The 23084-nt window shown below is 33.4% G+C and overlaps 1 protein-coding gene across 1 annotated transcript; it reads left to right on the top strand.

Moving 5' to 3' along the window:
* The first annotated feature begins 221 nt into the window (after positions 1-221).
* Positions 222-2515, top strand: LOC149530543 (protein trichome birefringence-like 36). Its single transcript, XM_089810123.1, has 5 exons — positions 222-474; positions 762-927; positions 1024-1202; positions 1699-1866; positions 1976-2515. The coding sequence occupies exons 1-5, from the start codon at positions 230-232 to the stop codon at positions 2250-2252; spliced, it is 1035 nt and encodes a 344-aa protein (XP_089666249.1). The 5' UTR covers positions 222-229; the 3' UTR covers positions 2253-2515.
* The last annotated feature ends 20569 nt before the right edge of the window (positions 2516-23084 follow it).

Here is a 23084-nt window from a genome sequence, read left to right as displayed (position 1 = left end):
CTTTTCTCACCTCATTTGCTATTGAGGTGGGTTTTAACAGATTTCTATTCCTAATTTCTTATCATATTATTTTCATTGTAGTAATTTGTTCACCATATTTTCATTAGTGGTTATCCTAAATTCTAACAAGTCGTCCTAATCTTTCAACTTATCAAAAGAGTGAAGCTATATAAGCATTAAACTACATAAGATGATTGCATAAGTAGTAAATAGACGAGAGTGAGCCAAAATGGTGATTGCAATTCTTACTCTTCTGCTCTCCCTCTTCTCATTCAAGGGTTTTCACGTTCATGGGGACACAAAAACAAATTGCAATTTATTCTCTGGGAAATGGGTTTATGACCCATCTTATCCTCTCTATGATGCTTTCAAATGTCATTACATTACCAGACAATTCAATTGCAAAGCAAATGGTAGACCAGATTCTGATTATCAGAACTGGAGATGGCAGCCAAATGGCTGTGATATTCCAAGGTTGGGTATCTAAATCTTTATGTCTCAAATCTTCTGAAAGTAATTGAGTAATATTTGTTTGTATTCTAAAATTTGACTCGTAATCATTATGGACTGTAGAAATCTAATGTCTTTGTTTAAATCATGTTGAATCATGTTTTCGAGATCTTGTTTCACTAATAATTGAACTTTTAAATTCAATTGTGTAAATTTTGTTTTCATTATGGACTGTAGAAATCTAATATCTTTGTTTATATGTTTTTTAAATCTTGTTTTGCTAATGGTTCAATTAGTGTTATCTATTTCAGATTCAGTGCCAAGGGCTTGCTGGAGAAGTTAAAAGGGAAGAAATTAATGTTTGTTGGTGACTCCATAAGTCATAACCAGTTTCTTTCCCTCATCTGCCTTGTCTCTAAAGACTTTCCAACTACATTCATTCCTACCAGTCATAAGAATAATAGATTCATTTCCAATGTAAGCAAGCAGATTGATGGATTCTACCTTCTCTATGATCTTGAGGAAAACTTAATGAATAATCAATCATTAACAAATTTGGTTGATTGTTGGCAGGATTATAATGTAACAATTGAGTTTTTTTGGGCTCCATTTTTGGTTGATCTTGAGATTGATGATGAGGGTAAGAAAATTCTTCACGTTGATGAGATCCAAGAAAACTCAATTCATTGGGTAGCTGATGTTCTCATCTTTGAGTCATCTAAATGGTGGCCAGAGACTTTGGGCTCACAAAGGTATCATGAATCCATTTTATAAAAATTTAAAAAATATTGTTCCTTTCATGCTTTTAATCCATTATTAACCTTCACTCCACACCCTTGGCAGGTAGTTTCAAAATTAAAGATGGGATAAGTAGTTCTCAGATGTATAATTGATCTACAAATAGATATTAATGTCCAATTGAATAATGCCTATCTTCTAAAACTGACCTACTTTTGTGACCACATCAATTTTCTCAGATGAGCTACTCAAATCTTCCTACCTAAGTGGATGTTTATTCTCGAGAAAATTTGATTGTATCTATTTCTTTGTGACTGGCATCATTATATCTTATGTTTGTATGTATATAACCAAAGTGAATTCAAGAAAACAAAGATGAGACCATCATCTATGTGTTCCAATGATTGTCTATGTCCTAGCATTCCCAATGCACTTTTGAATCTTTAGGTTAGGACTACTACACAATGAAAATAAACTGCTGAACCAAATCTCTTTATGCTTTATGAACAGATGGGACAAAGTCATGAAAGGTAGGAAATTGCATACCAATATGAAGCCACTGGTAGCTTACAAGAAAGCACTCAATACATGGGCGAAATGGGTATCTTCAAATGTGAATCCTCAAACTCTGGTATTCTTCCGGAGCAGCTCATTCAGCCATTATGACAGTCGGAGAAGGTTGTAACAGCAGGGCATATGCTAAAACTTGTATTTTTTTCCAATTTTTATCATTTTATTTCTTAGAGCATTCCTTTTGACTGATGAGATTATAAAATGAATGGAACAGATGCGCCAGTGAGAAGGGGCCAATCGAAGATCCCTCATATGACCCTCAGCCAGCTCCCCATGCCGCCATACTTCACCATGTTCTGAGCAAAATCAGATTTCCAGTAAAATTCTTCAATATCTTTCATAATTCAGCATTTCGCAAAGATGGGCATCCATCAATCTACACGAATCCTAACATTACTGAGCATGGGCGTCAAGATTGTCTCCACTGGTGTTTGCCAGGCGTTCCTGATAGTTGGAACGAACTGTTCTATGCAACCTTATTGGGGGCCTAACCATTAAATCTTACTGTTCTTCATGAGTGCAATGAAATTCCGTATAAAGATGAAATATCTCATTCCTCTTGTCTCTCTTACACTGCTCATCATTGGCTCCATTAGTGCGTCTCTCTGCCGCTATCAGAGAACTTTAACTATGTTGTCAAGCTTTCCTCTCTTGTCACATTATCTATTCATCTCTCATTTGTAGGTGTATATTTCTTGAAATATAAGATAGTGCTTATTATAAATAAGAATCTATTATGTCATTTCTATTTTCATTTCTTTTGTGTCTCTATCATATAATTTACTGGGCTGTGAAGGCCTATCAAGCATGTATTGAGTCATGTGGAAGAATTAGAATCGAGTAGTTGTGTTGAATACAATGTTTTATGTACTATTTCTAAATTATGGTTATTCTTTACACAAAATTATTGTAAAAGTACACATATTACTTATGTTTTCACTAATTTTTTTGGGCATTTTTACAACATTGTACATGCAAATTTTGAGTACCAAACTAATAAAAGTTTATGAAAATTTGTTTGATTGACTTCTCTATTTTTTTAAATTGCTTCCTATTTGCATTATTCACTTTTTTCTTTTTGGACTCTCCCTATTGTACAACCCACATGAACAAATGTGTATAATATATGTAATTTGGTCTTAGCATTATGCATCTTTAGTCTAATGTTTTTTATAATTAAGAAACCAATAAGGAGGTTAGCCCTTTACAAAAAGAAAGAAATGGAGAAGACCATTAGTAAAACACCAAGGGTGTTGCAGTGTTAGCAGGATAAAATAAGGTTGTTTCTGACCAATTACAATGTAGGTGCCAAAAGGGGCACATGAGATAACAAGAAGCCACCAAAAGTGTCTTATGCATGACCAGAAAAACAATCCAAATCTTTCCACTTATGAACCTTGAACAACATTGAGGAGAGCAAAGTCCCCCCATGGTGAAAGAAAACATCTCGAAAGAGATCCACAGCTCCCAGTTGCACAACCCCTTTCCACCTTAATAGAAAAGAGGCCCACTATAAGAATTTGCCTTAGGGTAGAATTCACCCAAGACTAAGGAACTCAAACACAAGCATAGCAGTAGACCAAAGAGAGTATGATCATAATGATGATATATTCATTCAACATTCCATATGAAAGTACACTAGGAGTACCTGTATATAAAGGCCTCTAGAAAGCTTCTAGAATGCATAGAAGTTAGCAACATGATAAATCATAAAACCAGACACATGTCTACCAAATATGGGTTATCCTCCATTAAGCACAAAAGTACGTGTGATGATGTGAGGATAAGCCTACAATGGTGTAGCATGCAAATTAATATTATAGACAACATGTGCTAAAATGGGAGTGCGAATAACTGTGTTGTCTACATGACAACTCAGTGAATGATGCAAACTCTAGTGTTGTAGACACCATGTGTTGAATTAAAGTTGCTTACTTTAGTGTTGTCAACATGACAACTCATGAGAGTACGCAAACTCCTAAGTGTATCACCTAAATAAATAATAAAATAATGCATTAACCTAAGTAAACTTAAGTAAAGTGTAAATAGTAAATACTTATTTACACCAACAAACACCAAATCCAACCCTTGAAAATTACTAGTTGCAATCGTCCAACATCTAGCAAAAACAAAACAATTCTCTCATAAAAGAATAAGGAAGAGGACACTCAACATGAAAGTCAAAGATGAGCCTTTCAAACACATCTACACTCTAGAAGGGAGAGTCATCACCTTCCAACAACATATTAGAGTACCCTAGGTAAAACCACAATACTTCTTAACCCAATAGCATCAACCCCAGGGAGTTGCTTCTAGATCCATCCAAATTGGTTCACATTGAAACCATAAGGAAAAATAACTTCTGTTGGCTTCTATCTAGTCTCCCCCAAATAGGGTGACAACCATCTGAATAACCAATGACCCACCAGATAAAATGGTGTCAAATAGACCCGACAACTGTGCAGCCAAACAACACAACTTGAGTAGCTAACATTAGGTTGCCAAAACCAAAGCCTCTAATATTTCCTCCAAAAATAGTGCTTGGACAACCAAGTACCTTCCCAACAACCAAAATCGTCTTCTACAAGTAGAGAGTACCCCAAGTCATCTCTAAGACCTAGTAAAAAATCTAGGTTAAAACCTCATCATAGTCCCTAAATGTGATGTTGATCGTCCTCTACTAGAACAAGTTGTAAAACCAAGCTCAAGACTTGGGAAACTCCACATAACTAGACTACTCAACCTGATAAAGATGGTCCAAATAATCTTGGCTCCTCTACATTCTTATAGCAACCCAAATCATTACAAATCATTGCAATGGAAATAACATATTGTTGTTACCAGCTACTTAGAAGAAAGCAAAACCCAAAATAATTTGCCTCAAAAATAGAGGGACAAAACCCTTTGGCAGGAAAACCCCCTGAAAGGATTGCAATGGCCTTCCATAGAACAAGGTACCACCTAGTTCCAAATAAAAAAAGTCAAACATCATAGCTTGAGCATTGATCATTGACATGCTATAATCTAAGACTTGAAATCTTTTGCCTGACAAAGCCACTGGGAAACCAAGCACAACATTCTCGACAACCCACTACAAGAAAACATTACCCTACGGCTAAACAAGGCCACAAGTAGTTTTTTGAGGTGAATCCCTAATGCACACAACAATAGCAGCAATTATTGACAACATACCACTACAAAAAATGTCATGGTAGTAGCCATTGCTAGCAACTACAAACAATGAACAAGTACCAATAAAGGCAGTGAGTGCAAAAAGCTGGTGCACTCCCCCAAATAGAAACACTCCACAATCGTTGTAGCCATAGGGGAGGACAATAGTCAACATCAGCTATAAGAACTCATACATTGTAGTGTCAAACTAGATCACGGTCATGAATAGAGGAGAATGAAAGCCACTGCTAAAACCCTCATCCAGAACCTTGAATGTCATAATCCCACCCAATAGATTTGTAGAAACCAAATGTGGGAAGTAGAAAAACCCACTTCAACAAAACCCCAACCACTAAAATCTTAGAGAGACACTAATAATTTGAAGCTCCCATAGTATCATTGAAAGTAGGCATAACAAAGGGACCAAACTCTTATGACAAAAAGTCTTGACACTTGGAGGAAGTCTCCATATGGGTCTAGACTAGACTTTTTACATCATGAGCATGCAACCAAAGAGAAGTGAAACCCATAACGAAGGGCACAGAGCCAGAGAAATCTACCGAGACAATAGACCAAGCATATAGACATGGATGAAAATGCCCCAAAAAAACCAAAAGATTAATGGTCCACCTGCAAGAAGCCTCAAAGGCCAAAAGGACCTAAAAAACACAAATCCCACAAGAAACCTCCAAATGCAAAAAGAAGTGGAAGAACAATGCCCACTCTGCACAAAATCGTTCCCAAATCCTTCTAGATCATCCTCCTCATCAGCATCTTCCCCCTTGAGAGCTCAAAATTTGAAAACCCACCTCTGCTCCTCTTCCTGCTCAGAGACATCTCATGGAGACTATTAGTCTAATGTTTCAAGTGAGTGATTTGTGATTTTTTTTGTCCTAGGTAAATGTGTAGTAGATGTGACTTTTTTCCATTTTAAGATTATTAAGTCAATAGAATATTTGACTTTATTTGAGAACATCTTTCATAAGGGAAATAGTGTATAAACAATCATAATGTCTAGAGTTATTTCTACAAATCTAACGATGGAAATAACCTATACAAACAAGTGAATCTATTAAAAGATGCCCATGATATCATTTTAGGAGTGACTTTTTGTTTGGAAAAAAGTAATATAAAAAAGTACTTATGTGTGTTACCTAATTGAAATTTTTCAAAAAGAAACAAGTAGCTCATCTGAATTTAATCAATCAATAAACAACAAAGACATCATTTTTATTTCAATGTAGTATGGATTAAACAACTAAGTATTGCTACTATTTGAACATACCATTTTATCTTTCAAAATATGTTATAATCAAAATTTCTTTGTGAGGAATTCAAATCAAATTCATAATTGCTGAATTCTATTTGTTGTAATTGTTATTATCTCCTTCATGCAAAATAAATGGATTTTAATGTACATTGTGATAACTAATGACTAAACTAAAACAAAATGAAAAATACTTTTATTCTTATTTTGACTCTCAAGAAAAATGATTGACCTTTTTTAATGTGCATGCAATTAGACTTCAACCACTCTTCCATTCAAAATTCAACACAAAATTCAAAAGGGAGACTATAAAGAGACTATTCTTTGATTAATTGTAAAAGCATTAATAGAGTGCTTGGATATGGGATCATAGTTTGACCACTTATGGCATTGACACAAATTTAGATTTTCCATGAATATTTTGTAGTCATTTCTCTATAAAATTATAGAATTATTCATAGCTAAATATAAAACTATTTAATTAAGGACTAATAGATATAGATCCACCTTGCATTCGGAGGCAAAACACAAATTATTTGAAAGTCTTCATTCCATAAACATGAGTAATATCAATTACCATCATTTATTAATTTTAAATCCAATGTAATGAAGTAAGGTATGATAGTAACCAAACATTAGACCGCATAAATTTTTCCACAAATAAATTTATAAAGACAATCTATATATTATAGCAATGTCAAGTTTCAAGATAATCTATTGTCTTTTTATTTCAACTTTGTAAAATCAGAGGCCAACCTCTACATATTTTCATCCAAAATCATAGCTTATAAACTCTAAGCACAATTTTCAAGGTGTGAGTATTTTTGGTGTCTTTGTAAAGTTTTTCATTGAAAGGACATAAATTTTATTTTTAGTTATTTGTAATGTTAATTTGTACATGTATCCTTCACAAATTTAGAGTTTTCTTACTCTTTTACATGTGCTTTGCATTGATGCAAGATTGGACCTAAGGTTTTGAACTACATATGTAGCTAAAACCTATAGTCCTCACTTATACCTATAAATGTATATTTAAAGAAGTTGGAATCTAACCAACTTAAAGTACAAAATTATTGTTTATGAACCATTGAGTTTTAAAAGAGGTTTACAATCTCTTCACCATGTCATTAAGATTCATTTTAATCTGATTTTTTTATCAACTCATGCCTCTCATTGATTTTCAAAATCCTTGCACCATCTATGTGATTTTGATCTTATCCAATCAAATCTCAAACCATATAGGTTTCTTTCACTACATTGAGATGTGTATCGTTTTCTTTGGTGAACTAGGACACACTTTTATTTTTAATTTTTCATTTAAAATAAGTGCAAATTTTATGAGCATTTGTTTTTGTTCTTCATTTAGTATTCTTTTTTTTCTCTTGTTCATTTGACCAAACATTGTAGTTTCAATTTTTGTTTGTGAAAGCTCTATATTTGTTCATCTTAGTCTTTATAACTATATTTTTAGTGTGGCATCATGTTTTGAAGTTGTATGAATGTCTCTTGAGTTGGCATTTTCTATTTGTGTCTTGGATGTCCCTTGTAATCAAGCTTCTAACTCCCAAATATAAGGGACCTATATTACACTTCTTTGTGTTCTCTTGAAATCCATATTTAAAATCTTGATTTCAAGAAGTTGATTTATATGCTACCCCGTATGCAAATGGAACTTTTCATTCTGGTTGTACACCATTTGTAAAATGACACTAACCTTTTCAATTGGAGTTTTTAATCTTGATTGTAAGGTTGTTTCCTTACATTTATCCTATACGTGATCAAGACTCTTTATTTTGATTTCACCTTTCATAGTATTTTCTATTTCTGATTAGAACTTTAAGTTCCAATCACAAGGCTTTTATTTGTCACGATACACATGAAAGAAGAAAATGTATTCTAAAGAAAGTGAAGCTTTCCCTTGTAAGCATGAGAGACATTGTCTTGTATGTATGGTTTATGTTAAAGTAAACTTGATATTTTTCTTAATTATTTTAATTAATTCACCCTTTATTCCATTCTTGAGAGTAACTTAGTTAGGCTTTTTAAGAATTTACTAATTATTATAATTATTAAATGCACCTTTTTAGGGTTTCTTTAATCTCCTTTATAAGGATTGATCTTGTTATATTTTATGAATTTTCCTCTCTGAATAATAAAATCTCTCATATTTTCAATGTCAATTTTCTTTTTATCTCCATCCTTCTCTCATGAAAGGTTTCTTACACATTGGTGATCTTTGGGTTCTATGGAGTAGGATTTCACAACTGTTACATGGTATCAAAGCTTCAAAATTGTTGCTTCCTATTCATATTTTAAAGATTTTTTGAAGCTTTGAGGATTTGGGATTTGATTATTTTATCTAGGGAATGCGTATTTTATTTAGTGTATTTTGAGTGAAAACAAACCTCATGGATGTGCTCAAGTGGTCATTTCCATAAATTTTGATATAAAATTTGGTATATTTTGGCCACAAAAGCATGTGGAGATTTTTTTCATCCTCTTGGTCTATAATGCAACAAACACACTTTTTGAGGAAAAGAAATTGAAATTATAAGTTGCATTGATAGACCAGTCTCAAAATCATCTTTTTGTCAATATCCCATTTGTCCAATTTCAAGTCTATATGAGCAAGTTACGATAAACAAACTAACATCAACTTTTAATGAGAGAAAAAATCCAAGTGCTTGGCAATTTGATGGACATCAAATTTAAGATGAAGTGATCTAACAACCAACATGCACAAGTACATGTACTTATCTACATGCAATTATAAAAATATTATGGCTTTTTTATTTAAAAAATGTAGGCACTCTTTTTTTGAAGTTTTTTGAAAACCTTTATGTAAAGTTTTTTAAAGATATGAGATTTAATTGTTCAAAGAGGTAAATTCATAAAATATAATGAGATCAATCCTTATAAAGGAGATTGAAGATAAATTGGTGCATTTAATAATTATTAAATTCCTAAAGGGACTAACTAAGTTAATCTTAAGAATGGAAAGATGACTAAATTAAAATAATTAAGTGACATTAAAAGGTGACTAAATTAAAAATGCAACTACAACGCTAGAAAAAAAACTTTGGTTCTGGCAAAAAAGCCATATTAGGTACATAGTAACAAACAAATCTTTGTAAAGTGGAGAAAAGAAAAAACCACATGGCAAATACTCTTCTCCAAAAAAAAGATAGAAAAGTAGGTATAAAACACAATGTCTTAAGAGACTCTCTTAAAACCATAAATGCAATCAACTATCTAGATTATTTATTGGTTTAGCTAAAATTTTATAGTTTAAACTACTATTTTCAATTGATCTAAAATTTTCAATTTGTTAATTATTCAACCAAATGTTTTTGGTTCATTCAAGTCTGCACTAGACCCATCCCTCCCTCCATCAAGTTTTGCGGAAGAATTTTTTTAAAAGTCTATGAGGATAAGAAGTAACATCTAGATGAGCACATTGAGGCCTTGGAGTTGAGTTTGAAGATGTTTTAGGGAGATTATCCATTGAAATTCTACAAGGTGGTGATGTTGATTGGTTCTACAACCTTGTACTGTTAACCATAAGTGGTTGAATTTTTCTCAAAACTAGGTTTGAAGAGTGATTCAAGCCAACTAGAGACGTGCATGCCTTGTTGGAGCATTTGACTCAGTTGAAGAAAGACTCTCTTAAGCCCACACAAGAGTTCATTTCTAGGTTCAACAATTTGAAAATCCCATTTATCACCAAGACTACTATTAAGAACCTCAAACGTTTCTTCATCATGTTCAAAGGTCAAATGTATTTCTTTTGTTGAGAAGAGCCCTTGAACTTCTATTAGAACTATGTAGACCTCTTCTACTATGATTGAAGATGATCTGGTCTTTGTTAGATATATAAGATTATAATTAAATGGTTCCAAAGAAATATTATCTTTAGAATCATCCTCAATTAGAAAAACAAATCCTATACTGCAAAGGGTAGCTAATGAGTTGGTCACTCTTAAAAAAAAGTCAAGGGTATTCTCTTCTTATTAAAAGGATGTTTTGAAATGGTTGCACCCAAATTTTTCTCATAATTATGTTGTAGAGAAAGAGGTGAAAAATGAATTATAAGAAAATAGTAAGAATTTATGTACAAAATTAAAATAAGATGGAAAATTAAATTAAAAAGTTAGAGTAAAAGTATTATGATAACTTTAGAATGTTAAGCAAAGAAAAACTAGTAAATTTAGCTCAAATAAATGTTAAAAATAATATACCATATTAATATAAGTTAAAAAAAAAATCTCCACATTCCCTAAAGCTTAACAACAAGGCACTCCAACAAACGAATATGATTTCAAACTGAAATTATATAAAAATAACTTACACAGATAGATTCAAATTGACTGAAAAACTACAATTGAATTTGATAGCAATATCACAACTTGACTAGTTGTAGAAAACATTTCCTACTTATTAGCTTACAAAGAATTAACCCTAGAACATATCATTTTTAATCTAGTATAACTATGTAAATTTGTGATTATACTAAGAATCAACCCTAGAATTAGAAAGTCAAAACCTTGGCTACTATTCTCTCTTACATTGATAAATAGCATTATCTATCAATTATAAATAAACAAATAAAAGTAGGATATAGATTGACAAGGAATCATAAAGATTTATGTGGAATAGGAGCTTCATAGATCTCACTAACCCACATGAAAGTCTAATGTGAGGAATTAAAACTCCATTTTCATGTGATTATTGTTCAAATGCCCTAAAATGAGTAACTTAATTAGTGATCTTTAGTATTATTTTAAAAATGCATATACATATATGGTACTAATTTAATTATTGTGAAGTAATCAGGGAGCCCTTGAGATGAAAATAAATTTTTCCTTCCTTGAATTAAACCATCTATCATCAGTTTGTAGATTTGTCAATTGCAAAAGGGTTGCGATTATCAATCAGACATCAATTGAGTTTCTTTATAATTTTTAAAAGAAATATAAAATGATCAAATAAATTAATAAATATAAATAGCTTTCACATGGAAATAAGAAGACTAGATATGGACATCCCTTATGCAATTCTATTTGCAGAAAGTCCAATGCAAGGCAAAAGAATTGTAAGAAGAACCTCATAAATTTGATTCCACTCACCCTCCAACCTAATAATTTGGTCTACCAAAGAAAGTATTAATTTTAGATGCCTCTGTTGAAGACAAAATCACCCGCAACCTTTTATCTTCTATTTTTAACTATTAGGGTATACAACTGACATAATAGCTTGTCAATTTTTTTTAAGTTGTTAAATCATTTACATTGAAGTTTGTTGAAGTCTCTTTGTTTATTTGTATACTTTTTCTTATGGATTGAATTATGTAAACATTGTATTCTACGGTTAGAGAGAAAAAGACCTTAGAGGTGTTGATTCTTCTGTTTATCCAATCCATGCTTGGTGGGTCTTTATTGTTGTTTATGAAGCCCAATCATTTTGTAATGTTTATGTGGTTGGAGAATATTATGATTGACATCATTCCTCCAATTACAATAGTAAAAACTCTTGATCTTCCACATTTCATAAATTGAAGACTATTTATCTACTAATGGGCACTATGATTCTTATAGTATTTGTATTGCATTGTGAGAAATAAATAAAACTGAGACTCCCAAATTAAGAGTGGATGTAGAGTGTTTACATGTGAACCACTCTATAACACATTTTATTTTTTGTCTCTATTTGTTTTTGTTATTTCAGATTTTATTTAGCTTTATTTTTTGCACTTTGTTTTGAGTTTAAAAATCAACAATTGATATCAGAGTTGGGAGAATAATCTCAATGTCAAATTGTAAGAGACTTCCAAGAAAATGAAAGAATCATAATTGTTTGATTGGGCTTGAGATTTGATGTCTATGTCCTATGGTTGTCAAGAAAGTGATGATGAGTTTTTTAATATGTTGAATTTATTGTATGAATTAGATGTTGAAACTAATTTTGTTATGTAGGAGTTCATTGTCATGGTTGATTCTAGTAGTGATAGTAGAAGAGGGATTGATGGAGCTCCTGATGAGTACTAGTTTGAGAATATAGTACCTCAGAGAGTAGATGATTGGACATGAAAGGTGTCATTTATAGATATTGTCACTATTGTTTACTATGAGTCTGATAGAGGTGCGGACTATGAAGGAACAAGAGATGTTGTGGATAGCTTGACTATGGAGGAAAGGTCTTTATTGTTTAAGATATTTGGTAGTACTAATGGAAAAATTGTTCATCTAGTTGGAGATTTATTTTTAGGGGAAAAATCAAAGCCTACCATTGAAGGGAAGAGAATGATGCCCTCTATGGTTTCTAAAGTGGATGGTAAGCAAGTAGATGCTCCCACTCATACCTCATTAATTTCTTACTTGTGGCATTACTCCAATGATCTATAGTTTTTGGGGCAATATAGAAATGATCGAGAGGAGTTTGTGATGAAGGGTGCTCCCCTTAAAACCATAAACTCATAATAGAAAACAAAGAAACAATAGTAAATGCAAGAACAAAATATGGACTTCTTATTTGCACTGCAAATGCAAAATTACAGAATTCATAAGTAAAATATGCTAACCCACATGGGCACCTTCATTAGAATAAATTGCAAGAAAAGTTGCGAATTATCACCCAAAGTTGTCCTAGATAATGTTTGGGCCTTTCTTAAATAGGCAATTTTATGCTACCCAGGAAGGTTCTAGACATTGAAACTTTATACCTAGGGCCGACAGACCCTAACAATATATAGAGTCAACCAAATACATCTTTGACAATTATTTTAGATATTTCGGGTAGCCCAACTTTGGAAGGCCATAACTCTCAAATTGTTGATTCGATTGGCTATTATAACCACTTTTCAAAAATGCCAGCTCATGATCTACATGCTTAGAGCTACACAAGTGCCCTTTTATCGAGTTTTCAAACCTTGTCTAGATACTCTAAGGCCTCCCAATGGTGAGCTTGAAGATTTTTCTACAAATTTTTCCACTAAAAATTTGCATTAACTTCTCTAATACTTAAGCTGGAGCAATGTGATTTTTATGGTAAGCTTATAACTCTAGAATGAACTTTCTTATAGAAAATGATAACATTCCAAGCTCATATGACAAACTTACTAAAAATAGCAAGTTCCCATAAATAGTAATCACCTTGTCTACTAGTCCTTATTAAAATAGAAAAAGATTAAAAATAAAATATTTTTGGGTGATGCAAGTGTTGGAAATAGAGATAGAGTAACTGAGAGGGGAGGGGTGAATCAGTTACCACAAAAATAAATCCACAAATCCTTAGATGTCTTAAAATAGAGTTGCTGCTGATACTCAGTAACCACACAAATAAATGTTGAAACTTGATAGATGTTCTATTAACTTATTAAGCATTTAAAATTATTAACATGCATGCATAAAGGAAATAGCATGAACACAAGAGACACCAGAATTAATGTGGAAACCCAATTTGGGAAAAACCACTGAGTAACTAGTCACCAATTTTCACTCTTTTGAAGTGAGCCCTATTAGGAGCCAACCCTGTTAAAGGTTACAAAACACACTGTTAGGTGTGACCCTGTTAGAGGATTTAATCACCCTGTAAGGAGTGGCCTTGTCAGAGGTCTTTAGAATAATTCAACTGAATTGTCACCTTGTTAGAGGATTTACAAAATGGTTGTTAAACCAACTCTGTTAAGAGATTTTAAATCACTATTATAATGATTAGAAAGCAACAATGAAGTGATCTAAAATATATGCAACTTATCGTTGCTGAATACAGATCTTTGTTCTGCTTCACTAGATCCTCACTGATCGAATACAACTTTGCAGCTCCATAAGGATATCTAATCCTTCCACAACATTCGCTCATATATTCAATATTCGCTCATTCCATTTACATCTATACATTCACACTCTTATGCATCCACACTCTTACATATACATGAATTCACAACTTGACCTTTCATATATACCTTACAGATTGTTAAGTCGGCTCAATTACAAGTTACAACAACTGAAAAATATTAAGTCAGTTGGCTACAAACATTGCACCAAAAAATTAAACTTAATTCTTTAGAACAATAAAATTCTTCATTGCCTGACCCAGCTCGGTGACCACTGCTCCAGAATGGTTTCCCCAGTGTTAACCAAGTGAAGCTCGGTAAACACTGCAAACCTTGCAACTTCCTTCGGAGACCGAGTTAACTTGATAAACACTGACCTTCCTTTGCTTACCGAGTGAGCTCGGTAAAAGCTAACTTTCTCTTCAATGATCAAGTGAACTCGGTAGTCATTGACTTTCCCTTTTTTAACCTTGGGAGCTCGGTTAACATTAACTTTCTGCTACCAAATCCTTTGATGCCCGAGTCAGCTCGGTAAGAGCTAACTTACTGTGTAATGTTTAGGAATGCTCGGTAGTCAATATAAATTTCTTTGCTAACCATCTGAGCTCGGTAGACTCTGTCTGATGGCTGATATGAAATTTGTGTAACATCAAAGACAACACAAAAATATCAATTGCATCCAACAATATCCCTCTTTGGCATTGATGGCAACACAACATGTCATAGCAGAATGAAATTTGAAAAAAGTATTTTTCTTATATGGAAACACAACATATCAACATAAAAATTCTCCCTCTAAGATAGAAAACTCTCCCTCTTACAGTAATCTCCCTCTGTGAAGGAATTACATAGCAAACTCTTTATCTTAAACAATTTTTAGAGAGATATGATAGTAAAACTCTCACTCTTTGACAACACATGCCAAAGACAACTCAACTCAAATGAATTTTAGTGTACCTTTATTTTTGATTCGTATGCAATATTTCCTGATTATGCTACATCAACTGATAGATCTTCAACCTAGTATGAGTTGATGCATCACTAAAACTTCATTTTAGTGAACTTCAGATAGGGGAGTGACCCCTAACTTACCTCTTAGATACAAGAATGCATCCTTAGGTAATGGTTTTGTGAATATGTCAGCAATTTGTTCCTTTGTATGAACATATTCTAATCTAATCTCCTTATCTTGCACCAATTCTCTGACAAAATGATATTTTATTGCAATGTGCTTGGTTTTGGAATGCATCACTAGATTCTTAGATATGTTGATTGCACTTGTATTATCACATAACATAACAACTGGTTCTTTGATTTCCATCTTCAAGCCTTTCAACAACTATTTAAACCAAACAATATTAGAACAGTTTACTGCTACAGCAACATACTCTGCCTTTGCTATAGATTGGGATGTACAATTATGCTTTTTGCTTGTCCAAGAAACCAACCTCTTTCTAAGAAAGAATACATCTCCACTTGTACTTTTTTTGTCATCAAGGTTTCCTGCCCAATCAACATTAGTAAACACTTTTAAATCCAAATTACCTCCAAATTTGTACCATAAACCATAATCCTCAGTTCCTTTCAAATATCTCATTATTCTTTTGATTGCCATTATGTGATTTTCTCTTGGTTTTGCTGAAAATCTTTCTACAATACCAACTACAAGGGCAATATATGGTCTAGTATGAAATACACACTACAACTTTCCAATCATAGACCTATACAATGTTTGATCTACTTCTTTTGATTCATCTTTCTTGGTAAGTTTTAATCTAGTACACATAGGAGTCCCAACTGGTTTACAATCTTCCATTCCAAACTTTTTCAATATCTCCTTGATGTATTTTGATTGAGTGATGTAGATACCATTTTTATTCTGTTGAATTTGAAGATCAACAAAGAATTTGATCTCTCCAAACATAGACATTTCAAATTCCGTTCATTTGTTCTGAGAATTCTTTGCAAAGATCATCATTCCCTGTGATAATAGTATCATCTACAAATATTTCTGTCAAGACAATCTTATTATTTGGTCCTTCCTTTATATACAAGCTACTGTTATCATTAGTTCTTTGAAAACCAATCCGAATAAAATAGTTATGCAATCTTTCATACCATGCTCTAGGAGCTTGTTTCAGACCATACAATGCCTTGTATAATTTGCAGACCATGTTCTTCTTATCTGGATCAGCAAAACCTTCAGGTTGTTCAATGTAAACCTCTTCATCCAGTATACCATTGAGGAACATTGACTTGAGATCCATCTAATAAACCTTGAATCCTTTGTGAGTAGCATATGCTAGTAAGGTTCTAACTCCTTCCAATCTTGCAATAGGAGCAAAATTTTCTCCATAGTCTATTCCTTCTTCTTGATCATATCCTTTGCATACTAGTCTAGCTTTGTTTCTTGATACCTTACCATCTTCATCCAACTTGTTTCTGAATACCCACTTAGTTCCAATCACATTTTTGTCTTTAGGTCTAGGTACAAGAGTCCATGTCTTTTTTTTTTCTATTTGTTCTATCTCTTCATTCATAGCTTCAATCCAACTATCATTTCCCAATGCATCTTTGATATTTCTAGGTTCAAAATCAGCAAGTAAACAAGTACCTTTCAACTTATTTCTTGTCATGGTTCCTTCAGATTTATCTCCAATGATCTAATCTCTTGAATGATGTCTCCTGACATACGTAGCTAATACAGGTTCCTTGCCTTTTGAATGAATTTCATTATTATCCTCTTGCATTTCAACTTCAGGTTCTGTTTATTTTGGCTCGGTATACATTTGCTCGATAGATGTTGGCTTGAGTCCTTCAGACTTGGTAGACACTTGCTCGGTAGACACTGAATTTAACTTGGTTTGTTGTGGCTCAGTTTGAACTTCCTGTAACTCGGTTACAAATGACTCAGGAGTAGAAGATTCTTGATTCTCTGATGTAACTGGTATTATATTAGGTTCAATGAAGACAAACATTTTATAATCTTCTAGTTCCCTTTTTCATTCTTCTTCAGTCCTTCTGCAAACTCATCAACTTTCACATGTGCACTTTCTATGACTTTGTGAGTAGACAAGTTCAAACATCTATATGCCTTACTTTTGCATGAGTATCGAAAGAATATACCTTCATCACCTTTCACATAAAATTTTCCTTTTCTAGATTATTTAAAAATGTAACATTTACTTCCAAATAATTTAAGGTAACTTACATTAGGTTTATAGCCATACCATAACTCATAGGGGGTTTTGAATGAGTCTTTCTTCAGCTATACTTGGTTCAAGGTATGAACTGCAGTGCTGATAGCTTCCTTCCAATATTTGATAGCAATGCTCTTTTCAATCATTAAAGTTCTTGCACAATCCATGATGGATCTGTTCCTTCTTTTAGCTATTCCATTTTGCTGGGGTGTTCCACGGGCTGATACCTGTCTTTTGATTCCTCTTTCAATGCAAAAGTTATTAAACTCATGTGAAATAAATTCTCCACCTCTGTCTAACCTCAAGCATTTTAATCTTTTCCCTGTTTCCTTTTCTACTCTGGCCAAATACCATTTGAACTTTTCAAATGCTTTTGATTTGTTTCTTAGATACATGACTGTCATCATTCTTGAGTAATCATCAACAAAAAGAATGAAGAACTTTTCTCCAATATAGATTTCAATTCCAATGGGTCTACATAAATCAGTATGCACAATTTTTAATATATCTTCAGACTGATAGTTTTTACTTTTAAAACTAGTCTTTCCCATTTTACCAATCTAACAATTTTTGCATAGACTGACCTTAGGTTTCTTTATGTTAGGAATGCTTCTTACTTTCTTGAATTTTCTTATCTTTACCAAATTATCAAAATTTACATGACACAACCTTTTATGCCATAACCAACTTTCTTCAACTTGAGCAATGAAACATGAACATTCACCTAGTTCAAGATAGAACAAGTTACCTTTAGTTTGAGTACCTGATCGAATCAGTTTTCCTTTGCCATCCAGTACTCTTTCTTTACCATGCATGAATTCTACTTTGAATCCATTATTGAGTAGTTGTGCCACACTTAACAAATTATGCTTTAGTCCTTCTACCCAATAGGCATTATCACATATAAGTCCTTTGGTTAGAGAGATTCTCCCTCTTCCTTTTATACAACAAGGTTCATTGTTACCAAATCTTACACTGCCACCATCGTAGTCTTCAAGGTATTCAAACTTAGTTTTGTTGCTAGTCATGTGATGAGAACAATCACTATCTATGATCCATGTATCATTTTTGCTCATATGAGAAATGAGTGTCATTTCCTCATCATTATCAGACTCATCTTTTCTAGCAATGTAGACAATTTAATCTTCTTCTTCATCATTAGAATCATTAGAATCTTTAACCATAAAACATGTTTTCTTACCTTTATCCTTGAATGATCTGAAGTCTTTCTTGCCATTGAACTTGTATACTTTCTTCTCATCTTGCTTGTTTGGACACCTAGCAGCAATATGACCAAATTCTTCACATGAAAAATAGATTAGAGGTACTTTACCTTTGTATTTTCCTCTGCCTCTAGAATATTTCCTCGCTAGAAGGGCTTCTATTACTTCAAGATCACTGTCTGAACTTTGGTTTGATTCATCTTCACTTTCTGACTGAGATTCTTTTTTCTTTTTTCCTTTCTCCTTGAGTGAAAGCTTGGATTCAAATGCTGATTCAATGTTCTTTGAAGCTGGAACATAGTTGTCAAAGTTGTCTAGTTCAAATGCAGTTAATCTTTGAACTATGGCCTCTAGGTTTATCTTATGATTTGCTTCACATCTTCTTTCTTGAATTGCAGAAACTCTGATTGCATAAATGGGAAGTAGAGTTTTGAGAACTTTACTTATAGCTGTCTCTTCCTTGATATCTCCTCCAAATGCTTTGATTGCACTGACACATGTTTTGACTCTTTCAACATATTTTGCAATGTTTTCATCCTCTCTCATTCTCATTTGATCAAATTTTCCTCTTAGACTTTCTGCTTTGGCTCTTCTAACATTATCATCTCCTCCATAGATCTCTTTCAGCTTTTCCCACATTTCAAAAGTAGATTTGCAGTCCTTGGTATCATCAAATTCTTCATAACTAAGAGCAGATGCTATATCTATCATTATAATGTTGTGGGTCTTTTTTTCAAGAACATCATTGACAGATAGTGTACTAGCTGGTTTTGCATATTTTTCATCGAAGTATTTTAGTCCAGTGTCTCCAATAGAAGCTAGATGAAGTCTCATGAACCCTTGCCATGCTGAGAAGTTGTTCCTGTTAAGTCTTGGAATTTCCCTTTTATAAGACATCCTAATCTTTGACTTAGATCTTTGAAATCTTATCCTGTAAGCACCAAAAGTTCTGATACCAATTGTTGGAAATAGAGATAGAGTAACTGAGAGGGGAGGGGTGAATCAGTTACCACAAAAATAAATCCACAGATCCTTAGATGTCTTAAAATATAGTTGTTGCTGATACTCGGTAACCACACAAATAAATGCTGAAACTTGATAGATGTTCTGCTAACTTATTAAGCATTTAAAATGATTAACAGGCATGCATAAAGGAAATAACATGAACACAAGAGACACCAGAATTAACGTGGAAACCCAATTTGGGAAAAACCACCAAGTAACTAGTCACCAATTTTCACTCTTCTGAAGTGAGCCCTATTAGGATTCAACCCTGTTAAAGGTTACAAAACACACTGTTAGGTGTGACCCTATTAGAAGATTTAATCACCCTATAAGGAGTGGCCTTGTCAGAGGTCTTTAGAACAATTCAACTAAATTGTCACCTTGTTAGAGGATTTACAAAATGGCTATTAAACCAACTCTATTAAGTGATTTTAAATCACTGTTACAATGATTAGAAAGCAACAATGAAGTGATCTAAAATATATGCAACTTATCTTTGCTGAATATAGATCTCTGTTCTACTTCACTAGATCCTCACTGATCGAATACAACTTTGCAACTCCATAAGGATATCTAATCCTTCTACAACATTCGCTCATATATTCAATATTCGCTCATTCTATTTACATCCATACATTTGCACTCTTATGCATCCACACTCTTACATATACATGAATACCTTACAGATTGTCAAGTCGTCTCAATTACAAGTTACAACAACTGAAAAACATTAAGTCAGTCGGTTGCAAACATTGCACAAAACAATTAAACTTAACTCTTTAGAACAATAAAATTCTTTGCTGCCCGACCTAGCTCGGTGACCACTGCTCCAGAATGGTTTCCCTAGTGTTAACCAAGTGAACCTCGGTAAACACTGCAAACCTTGCAACTTCCTTCGGAGACTGAGTTAACTCAATAAAAACTGACCTTCTTTCACTTACTGAGTGAGCTCGGTAAAAGCTAACTTTCTCTTCGGTGATTGAGTGAACTCGGTAGTCATTGACTTTCCCTTTGTTAACCTTGGGAGCTCGATTAACATTAACTTTCTGCTACAAAATCCTTTGATACTCGAGTGAGCTCGGTAAGAGCTAACTTACTGTGTAATGTTCAGGAATGCTCAGTAGTCACTATAAATTGCTTTGCTAACCATCTGAGCTCGATAGACTCTATTTGATGGCTGATATGACATTTGGGTAACATCAAAGACAATACACAATTATCAATTGTATCCAACAACAAGATTGCTCTTACACCTAGGATGCTCCTACATTAGACACTTGAGATAACTTGAGAAGTGACCCCATCACATCTTAGGTGTTTAGAGGAAAACAATGATGGTTAACCTCCTCCTTTGCTAGCCATGACAAATCCTTAACTAGCCTCTCTTTCCATTTGACTAGATATTCGTCATAAGTTCTATTCCTTGTACCTTTTTCAATATGACTATCTAGTATTTCCTCAATCTCCTTTGTAGCTAAACTATCTGCTAGAATACTCCACTACACTTTTGCAACTTCATCTCCATCACCTCCTTCATAATACTCTATCAAATCTAAAATGTTAAAGACTAGTGAAATATTCAATTCAGCAGGCAACTCTACTTCATAAGCATTTCTAGAATCATGCATTTTCACTATCTTGTTGGTCCAAACTTCTTCATCTTCAACTTATTATAGTTACCCACTAGAAAATGCTCCATCCTCAATGAACCATGACTTCATCTCCAATTTGAAATTCCTTATACATCTTTTCCAGATCTACTTTAGCCTTGTACTATGTATTCATCTTTATAATGTTCTTCATTACCTCGTCATAGATATTCTTCAAATATTCAGCAAATTCTTTTGCTTTAGCACTACTTATCTCTCCTTTATCCAACTGCCTCAATTCAGAAGCATTTTTGGGACTACTCCCACATACAATCTGGGTGATTTACCAATACTCCTATTCATAGAATTGTTATATGCAAATTCTACCTATGGTAAAATCATATCCCATCTTTTTGGCTTGTCTCCAACCAAACATCTCAGCAAGTTTTCCAAACTGTGATTCACAATTTTTGTCTATCCATTAGTCTGTGGATGATGTGATAAACTGAACTTCAAATTTGTCTTCAACTTCTTCCACAATGTACACCAAAAGTACCCAACAAATTTGGTATCTCGATCTGAAACAATACTCTTTGGCAGACCATGTAGTCTCACTAGTTCTCTGAAAAATAATTTTGCTACATGAATAACATCACTAGTCTTCTTGCAAGGAATAAAATGTGCCATCTTTTAAAACTTGTCAACCACCACAAAAACACAATCATGCCCATTCTGAGTCCTCAGTAATATAAGAAAAAAATCCATGCTGACATCCTCCCACAACTTCTTTGGTATAGGTAATGGTTGATACAACCCTGTATTCTACTATAGTCCTTTTGCCATCTAACATACTTTGCAACTTTGTACAAGCTTCTTCACATCTTGCTGCAACTATGGCCAGTAATAATTGTCAGCAACCAAAGAAACGATCTTATCTCTAAGAAAAAGTCTAGCCAATCCTCCACTATGCTTTTCCTTGATGAGATTCTCTCTCATTGAACTTCTTGGAATGCACAACTGCCTTCCTTTGAACAACATACTATCTTGGATCATGAAATCCAACCACTTTGTCATGTCAAGTGTAACAGGTTCTGTACAAGCCTTCCACACTTAATCAAAATTAGGATCATCTAGATACAAAGTGCTGAGTTCCTTGAACCCAACCACCTCTATCTGCATTTTTGTTACTAAAAGTTATCTTCTACTAAGAGCATCTACAACTTTGTTAGACTTCCCACTTCTATGTTTCAAAATAAATTTATAAATCTGCAAAAACTCAACCCACTTCAAATGCCTTTGGTTTAATTTTCCTTGACTATTCAAATATTGCAAAGCTTAATGATCAATATACAAAAAAATTCCTTAGGAAGAAGATAGTGTCTCCACTTCTTCAATGCTTGAACTATAGCATAAAATTCTTGATCATAAACAAAATATTTTGTTTTTGCATCATTCAATTTCTCACTAAAATAAGCAACAAGTCTACCTTCTTGGCTCAAAACAACTCCTATTGTAGTACCACTAGCATCATAGTCTACTTGAAAATGTCCAGCCAATCCTCCACTATGCTTCTCCTTGATGAGATTCTCTCTCATTGAAATTCTTGGAATGCACAACTGCCTTCCTTTGAACAACATACTATCTTGGATCATGAAATCCAACCACTTTGTCATGTCAAGTGTAACAAGTTCTGTACAAGACTTCCACACTCAATCAAAATTAGGATCATCTAGATACAAAGTACTGAGTTCCTTGAACCCAACCACCTCTATCTACATTTTTGTTAGTAAAAGTTATCTTCTACTAAGAGCATTTACAGCTTTGTTAGACTTCCCACTTTTGTGTTTCAAAATAAATGTATAACTCTGCAAAAACTCAACCCACTTCAAATGCCTTTGGTTTAATTTTCCTTGACTATTCAAACATTGCAAAGCTTAATGATCAGTATACAAAAAAACTTCTTAGGAAGAAGATAGTGTCTCCACTTCTTCAATGCTTGAACTATAGCATAAAATTCTTGATCATAAACAAAATATT

The sequence above is a fragment of the Cupressus sempervirens genome, chromosome 11, assembly GCF_028749045.1.
Source record: "Cupressus sempervirens isolate cs-2001-9-10 chromosome 11, ASM2874904v1, whole genome shotgun sequence".
Taxonomy (NCBI): Eukaryota; Viridiplantae; Streptophyta; class Pinopsida; order Cupressales; family Cupressaceae; genus Cupressus; species Cupressus sempervirens.
This window is presented reverse-complemented; position numbering and strand designations above follow the sequence as displayed.